Raw genomic sequence first — 16,643 nt, forward strand, 5'->3', positions numbered from 1 at the left:
GTTGTGGGACAACAGACCTACTGTCAGTTTTGAGTGTTCAGCTGGATGTGTCTTGGTTATCCGTGGGGATATCATCTCCTGTGCCCTTTGCCACAGTTCTCATCTATAAAGGCTTACTGATTCAAAGAGATCCTGAAGAGGAAATGTGTGATAATTGAACATTTCAGCCAGGATAATGAGGAAATTTAGAAACATTCCTAAATATTCTTTAATTGTAAGAACCAGAATGCAAAATAGAAAAAAAGAATCGTGGGAAATCTATGAACCTCTTAATAGACTACTTTTCTTAGATCATGTTTTATAAGTTATGACTTGTTCATATTCAAAGGCTGTATCAGACCTACTCTGCCAAACTGGTTTGGCTACAGGAACTTGCAGCATCACATAACAGATGTCATTTTCAGGCTATTTTTTGGGGCTTGAAAGAAATTCTTAATCTAATAGCTTAGAATTTGACAATGTATTGGGCTCCTACCTCTGAGTGAAAGGTTGAACAGAATTTGGGTGGTAATCTCATTAAGTTTCATTTCTCCCGAGCATATATGCAGATGGCTAGTTGGAAAAAAAGCCATGTGTCTTCCTGTATCTTCCCTAATTAAATATTGACATGCCCAGTGTGGTGGTACATTTTTTGAAATACATACATATGCCATATGTAAACTCAAACGCCAGTTGGTATGGGACTTGAAATAGAGGATTGCAAAGTCAAAAATAGAAGAAAGATTAATCTGTTGTAAAACTCTAAAGCAAAATAGAAGTACATTTATTGTTAGAACCATAGACTATTTCAAAGATCATTGCTCTGTATTATGATACCTGATTTGTGCCATAATATTCATGTGTTCAGGTGAAAAGCTTTTTTCCAGTTAGTTTGAACCATTAGGTTATATGGGAACAGTTTAAATGTTATTCTACTTTTAAGTTCACCTATAGACACTATCAAGAAGCTCCAGCTTCAGTGCTGCCAGTTACTAACCCTGGTGCATCTTTTAATGCTTCCTTTAATTTAAACTGTTACAGCGGATATCCTCGGGTTAGGATGATGTAGACTGTAATTTGAAGTCTGAGGAAACAGGAGATTTTTCTGGCACTAAATAAATTGCCCCTTAATAAGGCATACTAAAATCACAAGTCTTAGAGGAAGACATCTTTCCTTCACTGCTACTAGATCTAAAATCAGTATGGAAATCCACTAGGCATATGTCTGGATCAGATATTCCTGTTAAGTGTGATTGGGCATTTTTTCATTTTTCATATGCCTTATTTGTATCATATACATTGTATTGATTGTGGTAGGTATCTCTTGTAATCCTAATCTTAAACACTGTAGAAAAACAACTGCTAACAAAATTTCTGCCTCAGTTTCCCACAAGAAAGTAAAGGAATGTCAGTTTATTGATGAGGATATATCTTTTCAAGTGTAGTTGGCGAAGTAAGTTTAATACAGCAAGATGTCAATATATTCTATAAAAAGGTTCGACCTGTTCTTGACTGTTCATGATCTTTTAATAGCAACACATGCAATAAAAAACCCCAAGCGTTCCTGGGGTTTCAAGGAAAGTCTTTGCAGCTCTGGTCTTATGCCATGTCAAACATCTTTTCTCCCTGCAGTTCAGAGGCAAAGTACCTCCTCCCTGCGATCCCGTGTGTAAGATCATAGACTGGATTCTTGCTGTTTGGCACCAGCTGAACTCTTGCTTATCCCGTCTAGGAGCACCTGAAGCACTTATGGGGCCAAAGCATTTCTTCTCTTGTCCTGTGGTTCCAGGGCACAGCCAAGCAACAGTCAAGTAAGATTTCTGTTTCCTGTTTGGTGCTGTTCAGTGCCAACTAGATACTTAGCACAAATGTAGTAGTTGTGTTTCTCCCAAAACCCTGCTGACTCAGCAACCTTAAAAAAGCATTTTAATTGAAATTGCTGAAAGTTTTAAACTTCTGTTAGCTATTTAATTACTAGAAGGGCAATTATGAAGGACACAAGTGGGAAATGGGTGTCTAACACTGCACCAAACTCAGTCTTCTTGTGATCTTTCATTTATTTTCTGATACAGAGGTTAAAAGGTTCCAGAAAAGTTGGTAAACTCTCCCTTTGAAGTTGTATATAAAAGAAGTTTGAATGATTTCTCACTCTTTTAAATATGTGGTATAATTTTAAAACATACATACCATTTAAAGATATATTATCTTAGTAAGTAGGGCAGGTTTAGTTACACATACGGCTAGCTGGCCAATAACATAAAAAAATATTTAAAATATTAAAATATTTTATTTAATACTAAAATATTAAAATATTAAAACGTTGTGGAAATTTTGGCTTTTCTCACCAACAATTGCGTAAGCATCTTATTACATTCCAACTCCAAATACTAGCAAATGATAAAAGAAACAGTTATATAATTTTAAATTATATTAATTTCGCACTAAGATGTTGTTTGGCTATATCAGAAAGGTAATGAGCCTCTAATTAAGATTAAAATTTACTCAGAATTCGAAGTATAACATTGGTTTCTGAAGATGAGACGTAACTTTTCTCAGCAGTCAGGTCACCAGTTCTGTTCCTTCTCTGACTTGTTTCTCTTGTACTAGTTTCTGCTGACCTTTTTTCCAGGAGCCTTTGCTTAACACAAGGGGTCTTTGCTTAACAAGTGCAGATGCTGTCTCATTTCATGTTCTGTCTGCAGATCTTGATACATTTTGCTTATTTATTTTCCTTTTTATTCTCTAAAAGTATGGATTAGATACTAATCTTCACAGTAATTATCAAAGTCTAAATGTGAATATCGCATTGACTTGAAATTCTATGGGTGATGGGAAATAAAATAAGAATAAAGCATACCATGCATCTGTGTCCTATCTTCTTCTTGAATCATGTCTTCTGAAAATTTTTAATAATTTATTTATTGCAGTGGCATTAATAGAGGACAGAAAAACTATTCTTTGGATATCTTAGTTTTACATTTCTGAGTCTGGATTTCTCCTCAGTGTAACTCTAATTGGTTTCAAAATGCTTTATTTTGAATACATCCCTAAAATGTCCTTTATTGTAGACCTATGCCATCTGACTTCTTTAGTTTTTGTCCACTAATGAAAAACTAAAACGCACAGCTCCAGTGAGCTCTTACTGGACACTTTATGTTTTTTTATGTTTTTAGCAACATGATGGCGAACAGTGTGGTCATGTAATAAATAGCTTTTCATTAGCAGCTCACTGGTTGCTGGTATTTCAATCTAATTAACCACTCCTTTCCTCTTGCCCCTCCTCTCCACTACGCTATTCTGCTGCTCTTTGCATTTAGTAAAGCTTCTCTGAGTCAGTCCAATTCATTAGGACAGCAGACAGCTATCTACAAACTGGGTTCACTCTGGGCTCAGTGTTAGCATGAGACGAGGAAGAAGCAGCAGCATGGCAGGCAGGGACAATGTGTGACAGGAAATTGTTTCCTGCTGTGTGTTTCGTATAGCTTCACCTGTTTTGGTGAGTAGAGTGAATAAATGAAGAAAATTTTAACTACATTTTTTCTTGGTTTAGGGAATTGAAGATGATGTTCCAACAGGAACGACTTTCATTTTGCAGCCCTTTTTGAGGGGCAGGGGTCTGTTATACATTTGCTAAGTATCAGCAATATCAAAGAATAGGGGACTTGATCAAGATGATCACAAACTTAAAACTGATTTAAATACCAGGTTGGAATTTTATTTGGAGAGCATGCCCATCCATTGTTAACTGTTAGGTTAGAACGGCCTTAATTAATTTTATCTTTGCAGTGTTCATTTCTGACCATTTATAGTGGTGGTATTGCAAAATATTGAATGTTGAAAGCTTACATAGGCAAAAATTGAAATGAGAGAGTTCTTTTTGACTAAAATACAAGTAATTGTTTATTTTGGTAGCTTAGCTAGCAGAAGCAGACTGTAACTATATGGAATAATATCTACAACGTTATGCTAAGGAAGATTCAAGGTCCTTCAAGGACCACCTACAATACACATTTTACATTGTAATTTAACAACTGTACTAATTACTTTTCTATGTAATTTTAAGTAACTTTAAGTAACTTTATCAGGCTTATAAAAGCACTTTGAGCATTTATATATCATAAAAGCTCAATCTTATGCTTCACAACTGACCAAAAATATATCTTTCAAATAACTCATGTATTCTAACTTTTAAAAAAATGGAAAAAAAAAAAGTCATCATAATATTTTAGGTAATGCGATAGCTTCAGTTTATCAGTGTATCGAGCAAAATGGTCCATTTAAGTCAGACATTTTAGCCTTCATGTTTCCTGAATGGATTTCTGCAAAGATGAACACAGCATGAAGCCTACACTTTCTTACAGACCTTTAATATAAACCACCTGACTCAATCTTACTATCTTCGTCCTGTAACAGGTAAAGAATAAACAAAAAGTGTTGAAGTTGATCTAAAAAAGATTGTCCCAGTGTCTGTTGTAGATGTGAGCTGAGTCCTAAGTCTGAAATTTCTTGCCTTTATCCCCAGAGAGCTCATAAGTTGTAAGAAATAGCATTTATTTTTCCCTATCACAAATTTTTCACTTCTTTGCTAATACAACATAATGCTTCTCTCTTAGAAAAGCAAAAGTCCCAGAAGACCCATGTCCCTTTTAATCTAATTTTTGAATCAAAATCAGACCCCGTCTCTTAACCAGACAATCTGGAATATCCACAGCATCCTGGAAACACAGTTCACCATAGATCAAATAAACAAAAGAGGAGTAAGAACAAGGCAGCTGTATGAATAGAAATGTCTTGTAAACTGTACAAGTTTGGAAATAGAATACTGGAAGGGGTACAACCAGAAGTGAATACCTCCTTTTTTCCATGCTGGCAGCCAATAGGCTCAGAATTAACACCTGCAAGCATGGAAATTTCTCCATGCAATTTAAAAAAAATCTTTTTTGTATATACATGAACACGCATCTTTCTGGGACATTTTTTAGCCTTAAAATGGAAAGGATGTTTTATAGTCCTTATCTGAAGGAAGAAAAGCATCAGGTGGTCGGTTTGTCAAGGCAAGCTAAAGAAATTTAGATAAAATTGTTTAATATGAAAGAAACAAGTAAACCCTTCCTTAAAAAAAATCAGTCCCTCTCTGAAATGGGGTGCTTCTTAAAAACACAAAATCTGATCTGTTACCAAAGTATAAAATTGCAGATTTTGATAATTGTTTTTGAAGTTAAAGGATTGGTTTTGTATCACAGGTGGATGTCCAAGCTATGGAATGCTGTGATAGCTCCTAGAGTACAAGAAGCCATACTCTCCAGAGCCTCTGTGAAAAGACCATCTGTACCAGGACAAGCAATAGCCAAAAAAAATCCTAGCCAAGGGCAACAGGCTGTTGTTAAAGCTGCTCTCAGTATCTTGCTAAATAAAGCTGTTTTGCATGGCTGTCCTCTACCCAGACAAGGTAACACTGAACTGTCTGAAGGCCATGTAGTTGCACATTGCTGATCTGGGGCTCTTAACTGCTTCCTTCCATTTTTAAAACTTCAACAAAACATAACTGCAGTTCTGAAGGGAGGTGGTGGGGTTAAAGGCATTTGAACTAAGTAGTTGTATAAGTTACTCCAAGAAGAATAATTTGATGTTTTACTTTTGTTTCAGAGCTAGATAATTATATAGCAGATTTTAAGGGAGGAAATTTTCCTTTGTCTGTGGCTTCGAGCTACAAAAATTGTAGTAAGAAAAGAGGTGAGAATGCTTCTTGGAGAAAAGTGAGCACAAGTCCTCGCAAAAAGTCAGGCCATTTGTCCTCCCAGTCATGGAATAAGCAGGAGACAAATACTGAAGGTAAATAAAGCTTTTTATATTCAGTTCTGAAAGTTGTGGGTATTAAACTATGTAGATGCAAATCAAACATCTCTTTCATCATGAATTAAAATTTTTCTATTAAATTGCACTTATATTTATGTTTACCAGTAAAACACTGTTTATTTTTCCCCCCAGATTACTTTTTTGTGGCTGTGAGGTGTCCTAAATAAGTTGGGCTCTGATGCCCTTTCTGTTGTCTGATAATGAGGCAGGCCTTGGCTCAGATGGTAGAATTATAAGCAGTGGTTCCACCTCTGTGTGTATGGCATAACACTGTATCAGTCTCTTCTCCAATACCAGATGAGAGAAAGCTTCATTACTTTATTGGTACTCCTTAGATTTGCTCCAAATTTACAGTATACATACTTTTTTGAGTTTCCTTAAACTTAGGTTCTAACTTCACTACAATAATTACTACTGAGTGAATCCACAAAAAATTTAATTAATACATTTCTTCCCAGATCATACATCCCTTGTTCAGTCTCACTAGAAAAACTGAGTAGAATAATCTAGAAGCCCTGCAGTGGAAGAATGAGATCTTTGGGTTTAAATTGAAGATTTTTATTTGATTTTCACTTTAAAGGCAAAAATAAATGTAAATAATTTTGTGTAGTCACAGATACTGTAAGGTTTTCAATCATCTTCAGTATGTTGCTTGATAAAGAGGGCTTTATATGACTGGGCCTGTGCATGTGTATAAATGTGGAAGTTATATTAGTGGCTGACACTTTTGAAAATTCTTTTCACCTCAAGATCATAAATCATATAACAAGTAATTTATTATACAGAGATAATGTATGGATATATTCATAAGCAGCACAGTTCTTCTAAAAGACACATATTTCTAGAAGGAAAACTTAGTGTTACTGTAACTAAATACAATATTAAACAGAAAAGCTTCCAGGGAAAAAAATCAAAGCACTTGCTTTCTGAAAATGAAGGTAACTACTTCAGAGGAAAGATTTAGGAAGAGAGAGAAAGTGGCTTACACACACACACTTTAGGAACAGTGAGATTCTAGCCTTACTTTTTGCATATACAAAAGACCAAAATATTTGATGCTTGCTAATTTGCAGCACTAAAATGAACTATTCATTTCTTCAGGCCTTGTTCAGAAAGAAGTCTCTTTTCTCTGACTAACTCTAATGTCCTGATTGCCAATTCTCTGTTTGAATTGTGAACTTGTCTAATCCCACTAAGAAGATTCAAGAAATAATGAACGTAACTTGAAGTGGGATGGTTGATGTTGTATCTTATACCTGACAATGATCTTGGAATCTATTAATACCTGTGAATAAGTTAAAAATGGAATGGTCAATTAATTTTAGTAGTCTTCTATTTTGGACTGTCAGAATCAAATGCTGTTGCTGTTTCCAGCAAAGTTAAATGTATTGATTTTACCTCTATGAAGCAAATTTAAATATTTTATTGCTGGCAATAAATTTTTCTTGGGGAGAACCAGTAAGAGTGGTTCAAGTGCCTAACACAGAAACTTCATGTCCTCTCTTTCACAAAAGCTTAGTCAACTCATCCCCTATTTGCCATTTTAGCAGTTCCTTATGCCACCCTGAATACTTTCAAGGGATGTATTCTGATCTTTGACAGACCCCGTTGACAGAATTAGTTAGTAGATGGGAACATATTTTCCCTGTTTATCATAGATTTGTAAATAAAGAAATCAAGAGACATGGTAATACACTAACAAGTCAATCTCTCTTTTGTGCAGGTGTGAAATCTAAAACTGTGTTGCAACCAAACTGTAAGAAAAGAGCTTCTCTCACCACAAAGTAAGGTTTAATTTCTGGTATTTGTGACACTTTGCAAAAAATAAAGGTGATAGCAATCTGTTGTAAAGCAGTGCACTATAATGAATAGATCAGTAGTGGTTTTGGTAATGTTTTGGTCCCGTATCTGAAGAAATTGAAGTATTTTTAATTTTCATTTCTAAGAGGAAATAAAATTTATATACTTTGATATAATTTTAGAGTCCATTTCTTTATTTCAAGCCTTGCAGCACTATATGCCTTTTTTATGTAACAAAGTACTCTATGACTTAAGAATATTATGTAACACTTACTCTGCCTTGAAAAGTTGTCCGTATGCTTTTATCAACTGGCATTATATTTTAAAAACTCCTCTGGTTATTTCAGCTTGCTGAATGGTAATTCAAGATGGTACAGTACATGCACTTTAGTCCCACTGATACAGAGTTTTCCTGAGAAAGTGTATGAACTAGCTAGAGGGAACTGCATTTGAGACTTCAATCTCAAGCCTCAGTTCTACCTTATTCACAGGCACAGAGAAAATAGAATATTTATGCTTCCATTATGCCAGAGTGGGTTTTTTTTAAGTGTTTGGAATTATTTACAAAAAGCAGAGTGGAATGAAATTGATTGATGCATCTTAAAAAGAGGGGACTCTTTGAAAGTACTAGACAGAGGAATCCTTTGTTAGATTTTCAGAATAGAGAGAATAATTTGTATAGAAAGATCTATTATGAGATAATTATTGACAACACTGCTGTCAGTTCATTAGATGTTATTTTGTGTTTATTTGTAGTAGTAAAGGTCATCTAAGAAAAAAAATACTATTTTTGAGGTGTCTATAATATTTATTTTTAAATTCTGTATAATAGCTTAACTTAAATTGTTTGTTTGGCATTTTTTTCTCTGTTTGTTTGGATTTTTAACCAGATCTTCAGAGAAGGATCATTTGAGAACATTAAATCTGGAGCAAAGGCTGTCTGTTGGTTCTGATGATGAAGTAGATCTTGTGCAGGAACTTCAAAGTATGTGTTCCAGCAAATCTGAGCCTGATATAAGCAAGGTAAACAAAAGTCTTTTAAATAATTTACTACATTACCATATTCAGTTGTTTGTTATGTGTTTCAAATACTTTTTTAACTTACAAGCCCTGCTTGAACTGAAGAAAACTATTAAATTATTTGGGAATAAGCCAAAGTCAACTAATATATGAGATATTTGAGGGTAAGTGTTCTGGTTTAACACACACCATTTTAAATTCCACCTTCACCAATTTTTCTTGTAGAGATTTTTGCAGTGGAGAATGACATTTCTGTAAAATCAGAGAACAGCCTGAGTTGAAAGGGGCACACAAGGATCGTTGAATCCAACACCTGTCTCTGCATAGGATCACACCAAGAGTCACACCATGAGCCTGAGAGCATTGTCCAAATGCTTCTTGAACTCTGCTTCGTGTTGTTACCATTTCTCTAAGAACAGCCATCCCTGCATTACTGTTCCCTTGTTATGTTTCACACTCTCATTGCTCCCAGTAGGAAACTGTTCTGTAGTCTTAAAAACATAGAAAGTTTTCCCTAATATGCATTGAACATTTGGTTTGTTTAATACAATCCCATCAGCCTTCACAGAACTGTCTCAAAGCTCCCCTGCTCTGTAGGCAAGATGCAGTTTACTGCAGTCTTGTCCCAAGCAAGAGAGGATGGATTGGCCTAGTTCTTTAACAGTGGCAAAAAAGGTGAAGGCTGCTTGCAGGGCTCATAGATGGGCTAAATTCTATGTTGGAATGGGTTGTGCTTGGTTATGGGAGGCCTGTTGAGGCAGAATATGGAGCTGTGGATCTCTCTCATTTTTCCTTTTATACTAATACCATGCAGCTTTCTCTCTGGCTGAAGCTATTTATTCTTTTTCATCTTTCCTCCTAGCACAGCTGAAGTGGATGGCTGTGACAGCAGGCTGTGTTCACACTGTAGCAGCTGTTCTATATCTCTTGAAACACAGATAGAGTCAATCTTAGGCTATTGTCCAGTTAGGCTGTGCATGACATGTTCTAGAATATCCCTGAACAGCAGTTCCATTAGTTTTGCTTTATTGAGTATTCTGTTTATTCTTAGAAGACAACCAAGTTTTTATTAAGAAAAGAAATATTGTATTTGGGAAGATTTTTCAACCTATTTATTGAAACCCTTTATTATAGTGTTTTGTTTTGGGTTGTTTTTCTTAAAGTATTTACAGTACATGCATGAGTCACATGCACCAAGCTGGCAAGCTAATCGCTAGTCAGTTAGCAGGGATTTACTGTAGCTATCCTTAAAAGAATGGGATGTGCTTAAAGAAATGGTAACCAACTTAAAATTGTGTTTAATAACATGCAAAGTGTAATTGCTTGTTGATGACAATTCAAGGAAATACTGGTTAGATAAGGAAGGAGATAGATGTCAAGTCTTTTGTTCAGTTTCCTCACCATGGGTGGAACCATCCTTGGCTGGAATTTCTGTTGTTAATTCCCCAGCTGCCTAGTAGAGCCTTGCAGAAGTAAGGGTGCTGTTGCATGCTTTCTTTGTGTGATGTAATTTCAGGCTGCCAACAGAATAAGTACTTCTGGTCTTTAATTTGCCCTTTCACTCGAATATGTTCCTGCTGCCTTCACTGGGTTGGGATTGAGTACTTCTGCAGTTGCAGAATTGAATTGGATCAACTTGCCCCAGGATATAAAATACCTTGTTTTCAGTGAGGACAGCATCTTGCACAGGCTCTGTCTGTTATTTCTGGTCGGGAGAAATAGGAAAAAGGGAAGGAAAAACAGTAGGGAAGAAACATGGCAGGAGAAAGAGGAAACGATCAATCCTTTCTCTGATGTTCCTGGAGGCTGGGTAAAATTTGATGGGAAACTGCCCTTAAGCTTCACTGAAAAGTTATTACCCTGGAAATGCATGTTTAATCTTCCGTTGATTATAGTTGATATGAAATCTCAATCTCCCATCTTCTAAAAATGCACTCAAGAGTAAAGAAGAGATATTTTAATTGTTCTTTGGATATTTATGCATTATAATGTACAGTAACCATGAAAAAAGATCAAGCCTCCAAAAATTGGCAAATTGAAACGTAATCTCTATGAATAACTACAAAAATCACCATTTCCTTATCTTTCTTTAGATTGCAGATTCTAAGGATGAGTTACTGATGTTCAGTAACTCCCAGAACATTCCTGTATTTTCAGCAAGTAGTACTAACCCAGCTAAACCAACAGCACAAAAGGTAGGTGAAATGAGTTTTGCAGTAGGATATTCTTCAGTTACTCCAAATCTGAATTTCTAATTGGATCCTAAGAATTAGTGCCCTGTTTATTACAAGAAAAAACTGGCATAATTCTTAGGAAACTTGCTAGACTACCATGCCAAGTTTCTTTCTATGTCTTAATAGAAGCTAAAGATTTATTAAAACAATGGATGTATTTGCTTTCAGTTTTGGCTTTTTACAAAAAGCCATCTTCCTATGCCAAGTATTTTTGACTTTACATTGACATTACAAGTTATTTCCATCAGCTATGAAGAGAAATAAAAAACGAGTTTGTGGTTTCCTCTCAATTAATGTCATTCTTTAAGTTTGCAAAAGCACCACTTTTAACATTCTTGATACAAAATTGCTGGTTGCTTTGATGTCAAAGCTCTCAGGGGCAAAATATTGAAAAGACATGATATTACCAAAGTTTGTGAAGAATAGCATTTTTTTAGAGTTATTCAGTTCCTATTTTTGACCTAATGTTTGTTGAAATATACAGTCATCTTGCTATGCTATATATGTAAATAAACTTCAGTAACTTCAGAGTGGTTTCAGAGTGGGAAGATAAGCTGAATATAGTAAGATAAGCTGATATAGTAAGTATACTATGATCTTCTTTTCAGAAATTTATATTATTATTTGTGGGTGCTACCATCCCTACTAAATACAAAGGTGAGATTATATGCTGCTTAGTTTTCATTCTTTGGAAAATTATGTTTTCTCTGTTGTTACATTTTGTTCCCTTTTCTTTTTTGCTCTTTGTGGTTTTGAACATGAAGAGAGCTTCTGGGCTCAATTATCTTAGCCAGGGCATAATCTGTGGTCTGTGTTCCCTTACCAGGCCTTCTGTGTTCCTTTGCTATGGCTCTTTTGGAGGCCAATCCTGATGTTGTATCTGACTGCAATAATTTTTTTTCTAGAGACACCATTCTCTGCAGATACAATGAAATAGCCCTGAATCTGGATTAACTAACACACCTTAGCACTAAAAGAGCTGGCGTTCACAGACCACCAAATATTCTGAATTGGACGGGACCCATAAGGAGCTTCAAGTCCAACTTTTAAGTGAATGACCCATACGAGGACTGAACCCACAACCTTGGTGTTATCAGCACCATGCTCTGACCAGCTGAGCCAGTCTCAGGGTCAGATGAGTTACCAGCTTTGCAATCATATTTCTCCATATCCAAATATTCAGAAAGTTAGAATACTTTTTGTAGTTTTACTTAAAATCCATAGACCAGTCTCCACAAAAAGAAATAATTTTAACCTTGCAAATCCACAAGTAGGTGTACTCCTTTTGAATATTTCTCTAAACACATTTTCAGGCATCTCAAATCAGAGTTTCACATAGTAGTGATGCCTGGATAATTGGCTAAGTCAGCTGATCTACCCTACTGTACCTTTTTCCTTGTGCTTTCTTTTTTTCTTTAAAAATTCCTGCTACCAACAGAAGGCATTACTATATTGACTTGCAAGTAGACAAGCTTAGCTACTTGGGAGGTTTGTGGAAAAACTTGGTCAAAAGATTATATACAGAAAAAAAATATAATATTTTTCTGGGGAAATGTTGGCCAAAATGAAGGAAACACAACCCAACCATATCAAACAGTGATATTTATTTATACACAAAAAGCTTTTTTTTCTTTATTTCTAGGATGGAATGCGTCCTCTCAGCAGCAGTCGAACTGTGGAAAGCAGCAACAGTAAATCAAAGACAGAGTTGGGTGTTTCAAGAGTTAAATCTTTTCTTCCTGTTCCTAGAAGCAAAGTCACCCAGCCTTCTCAGAATACTAAAAAAAAGCAGCAGCAGTAATACAAGGCAAATAGAGGCAGATAATAACACAAAAAGAGAGATTTGGAATTTGCACAAAAGAGAACAAATAGAAAAATCCAATAAATAAACCTGCCTATCTTACAATTTTTTGTGTTCATATAATCTCTATTGCAAAGAACCAAGTACTTAAATATGTAAATATTTTTTAAAAACAAACTGTTACCCTGTAATGTAAAGTTTGTACAGGACCACAGTTTTATTTCTATGTACATCAGCTGGAAATTATATTGATTTAAAGTTCAGAAAGGGGCATTTTGCCTCCTCCATAAATGGTTGGGGTTTCTCTTCTTTTATTATGAAAATCACTTATTTAAATGATAATATTCAGGGGTACCTACCACAGGATTCTGTTTGTGTATATACTGTACATAAATATATTCTATTAAGTTCCTATGTTAACCTGCATTCAGATGAGTTGCACAATATATATAACAATGGCTTAAAGCTATTGTTCATGCATTTTAAAGATGTTTTATCTTCACTTAATGAAAAATTAGTGAAAGTGGCAATAACTGAAATGTTTGGAATTGCAGATCGATTACTTTTAGCTACAAGCCATATTAAATACTTTGATTTCATCATCATCATCTGCCTGCTGAATTGGGATTTTGTTTTTCTCAAGCTTCTCTTCATCTAAAATATAATGAATTTCCTTTATAACTTTCATCTCTAAAAAAGGAAAGAGATTGAGAAATTAAAATGCAACAAAAGTTATTTTTCTCAGACTCTTACTCTTTGATAGAATTGAAGAAAATGTCATCATTTATTAACTTAGATTTTCTTGTATAATGTAAAAACTTTTATATGCTTCATTAGTGTTTTAAAAGCATCCAAGAAATAACGGTGTTTTACAGAAACAGATTTAACTGAACAGGAATTTGAGCAAAAGCTTAACTACAGTATTATCCAAAATAATGTAGTAGCAATGAGTTACTATGTAATTATCAATTTCTGTTGTGGATTTAAAATGTAAGTGCTGTAAAATTATACTTGAGTTGCAGTTAAAATTAACTCTTTGTCATTTTTCCTCTTCACCAGTGAGGTAGATCATGTTCCCATGAAGGACAGTTTCTATGCAGGGCATATTTCCCCAGCCTCTTTCTACAGTAGTTGCAGTTACTGTAGTAAATCCTTGTGAATTGTAGGAAGATGGAAATGTGTGCTGTCAAGATAGCTCACCTATTAGGCAAGGGAAAGTGCAGATTTTTCTTGAGATCAGATTTAGATGCCTTCTGCTGGGTTAGTGGGAGATGGTTTGGAGAACTTGGACAGTGATACACCTCTAATAGCCAAAAGAGCATTTTTCTCAAATTAAGACCAGAGGAGAAAAGGATTAACTGTTTCTTAATGCTTTGCCTTTGTATGTAAAACAGTCATCCCAGACTCATGTCAATAAAATCTTTGTATGGCATATTGTCTTTCTTTCTCTGAGTTTTTGTGTGTGTGTTGGCTCTATAGATACTGAATATTAGAAGCTTATTTCTGAAATAATTTTCTGCACAATGCATTTAGAAAGTACCTTGTGTTTTTGGACAATTACTGTTTCACTAAGACTTCAGTTTGCTGTGTGATAGTAATGTGTAACCAAATACAGATCGTTTCTCTAGAGATTGATTTTTACTTTTACTTTTTTATTCATTTTTGTGCTGAAAAATGGATGATGGTTTTGCTGGTGGTTCTTAGCAGAATGAGTCAGCTGCAAAGCAGTGCAGGTTGGAGCAGTGAGTCTCAGCAAGTAGGATCCCTGATGTGCTGAAGCAATGAGCAGCAGTGTGGTAGCTTGTGTGAGAAGCTCAGGTATGGAGTTAATGGCCAAGGAAGAACACAAGGGGAAGACACTGTTTGTAAGGTTCACATAAATTTCAACATCAGAATTTGTAATAATTTCTTTTTTAAGAGCTATGAGAAAAGAAAAATCCTGACATGCTTCTAAGCTAGGTTTGTTCTGCATTTAAAATACACCTTGGAAATGTCAGACCTCATTTAGATCAAGAGTTAACAGTGTGCTTCTGTGTGGGAAGATACTGGGCCGTGTCCTAAAGCATATTTTGAGGCATATTTTAAAACTACATATTGTCTATGAGAGTGAAAACTAATCAGTACCGTACTGTGCATGAAAATCTGTGGAGGACAGAGTAACTTTGATCATGGTGTGAAAGTTAGGTTCCTTGCTAAATTTAGCATTGCTTTTCAATGCCCTCATTATCCTTCCTTTTCAACCTGCTGTGCTAAATTCTCCATCTGAATCCTTTACCTGTTTGACTTCTGTCTGCTGTCATTTTGTTTGTCTGTCAGTTCAACAGTCTGTGATCTCCATGCAGCTTTAATCTCACAGTGTCTTGCAGATCTCCTAATTGGTTCTTCTCTTCTGCACTAAGTGCTAATCTCTCTCAGTTCCTGCCCTCAAAGAGCCAACACCACATAGCCATAACACAATTTGCTTGTGAACATGCTGACTTCTCTGCTGGCTTATCACTTGGTTTGTGATAGGTTGTGCAGAAGCAAGGCCAGGCTCTGTTCATGAGTTCAGGGTTTCACTGTGTTCAGGTTCTTCCTGTGATGCTGCAAACAGCACTCCTCATGAGTGACTTGTCATACCAGCTACTCTCACTTTGGGTTGTCATGGGCAAAATCCTTTCTCTTCTTTGCTTCCTCTGTCTCAAGCAGAGAGGATTGGAGTATGCTGTGGTGAGCCACGGCCATCCATGCTACATCTGCTCCCAGCTATTACCCCATAACTTTAAAATAGGTAAGTGAAGAGAGAGAGACCTTGTCTCTGTGGAGGAGTATCTCAGAAAGTATAAGGAAGCTTCTACTGTTTAATCCATCTGACAGGCCACTGTGCAGTGAAAGACTTTTTATTTAGCCCTCATCTGACTTTGCAACATTCTTTATACACATCTCAATGTCTTCAACCAGAGAAACATGAAAATTACTCTACATCCATCAGCTCTGGAAAGTACTAAACATTCCAGCTCTCCACTTCAAGCCAGTGCTGAAAATAAAAGCTCTCAGCATCTCTCCTATGCTTCTTATTTCTTGACAAGACCATGGACTGTGTTCCTTAAGTGAACATCTGAATCCATCAGACAATATTTGCCTTTGGTTTTGGGTTGCTGAGCATGAACTCCAAAATTAAAAGCATGAAAAAACCTACTCCATCTTTCAACAAAGACAGCAACATTCAACAGCAAAACCAGCAGCCTGAGGCACATCTCTTCCTGTAATACAGTTCAAGTGATTTACAAAATACATCAAAAACCCTCCAGCTTTCCAGTAGAACTGGAGAAGCAAAACAGCCTCTGGTGGTGGAAAATGCTTGGAGAAAAGATGAAGGATCACTTTATTGGTCGTAACTCTGGCTAAAGTGATGTTTATGATGGTCAAACCATTGTTAAGAGACTTGAGAATTAACTGAACAGACTGTTCTTTAAGAAACCTGAAGACGTGACTTTAAGGGAACACAAGATATGGTGGTACTGGGCTGTAGCATCACTCAGAAACCTCTGGCTGCATTTTACAAGGGTTGTATTTTGAGGTTGAAGTGAGCCCTGGGAAATGAACTTAGTATAAATATTGTTCCTAGGAACAGGAAATTGGGTTTAGAGAACATGGGAATTTGTAAAGGAAATGTGTTACTGTATTGCATTGCATTGCTTAATTTGCAAAATGCTTTTAGGCAGCAACTAATGGTCCATTAATGGACAATTGTACATCAGTTCTAAAGTGGCACGGGTTTTTTTCCAGATGTTAAATCATAGCCAAGTAATTATAGATCTAAAATACCAAATCTCAGAGATTTGAGACTTGTGGAACTGGAGGAGGTGGATTTTAAGAAAGACTTTGGAAATTTATATTTAATGAATAAAGCACAGCTGGTAAGACACCAGTTAAGCAACTATGAAAGAAAAGTTGTTTGTTGGAATGGAAGG

The 16,643-nt window shown here is 35.8% G+C and overlaps 1 protein-coding gene across 1 annotated transcript in view; it reads left to right on the plus strand.

Annotated features, from left to right (window-relative positions):
• Nucleotides 1-14,122, plus strand: part of CTTNBP2 (cortactin binding protein 2) — a 77,217-nt gene extending 63,095 nt beyond the window's left edge. The window contains 8 exon segments of the mRNA XM_088165446.1: nt 1,612-1,790; nt 5,223-5,428; nt 5,626-5,811; nt 7,559-7,619; nt 8,526-8,658; nt 10,749-10,850; nt 12,532-12,669; nt 12,671-14,122. Coding sequence (XP_088021572.1) covers nt 1,612-1,790; nt 5,223-5,428; nt 5,626-5,811; nt 7,559-7,619; nt 8,526-8,658; nt 10,749-10,850; nt 12,532-12,669; nt 12,671-12,778 — 1,113 coding nt within the window. The 3' untranslated portion in view covers nt 12,779-14,122.
• The last annotated feature ends 2,521 nt before the right edge of the window (nt 14,123-16,643 follow it).

Source organism: Sturnus vulgaris, chromosome 5, assembly GCF_052056855.1.
Source record: "Sturnus vulgaris isolate bStuVul1 chromosome 5, bStuVul1.hap1, whole genome shotgun sequence".
Classification (NCBI taxonomy): domain Eukaryota; kingdom Metazoa; phylum Chordata; class Aves; order Passeriformes; family Sturnidae; genus Sturnus; species Sturnus vulgaris.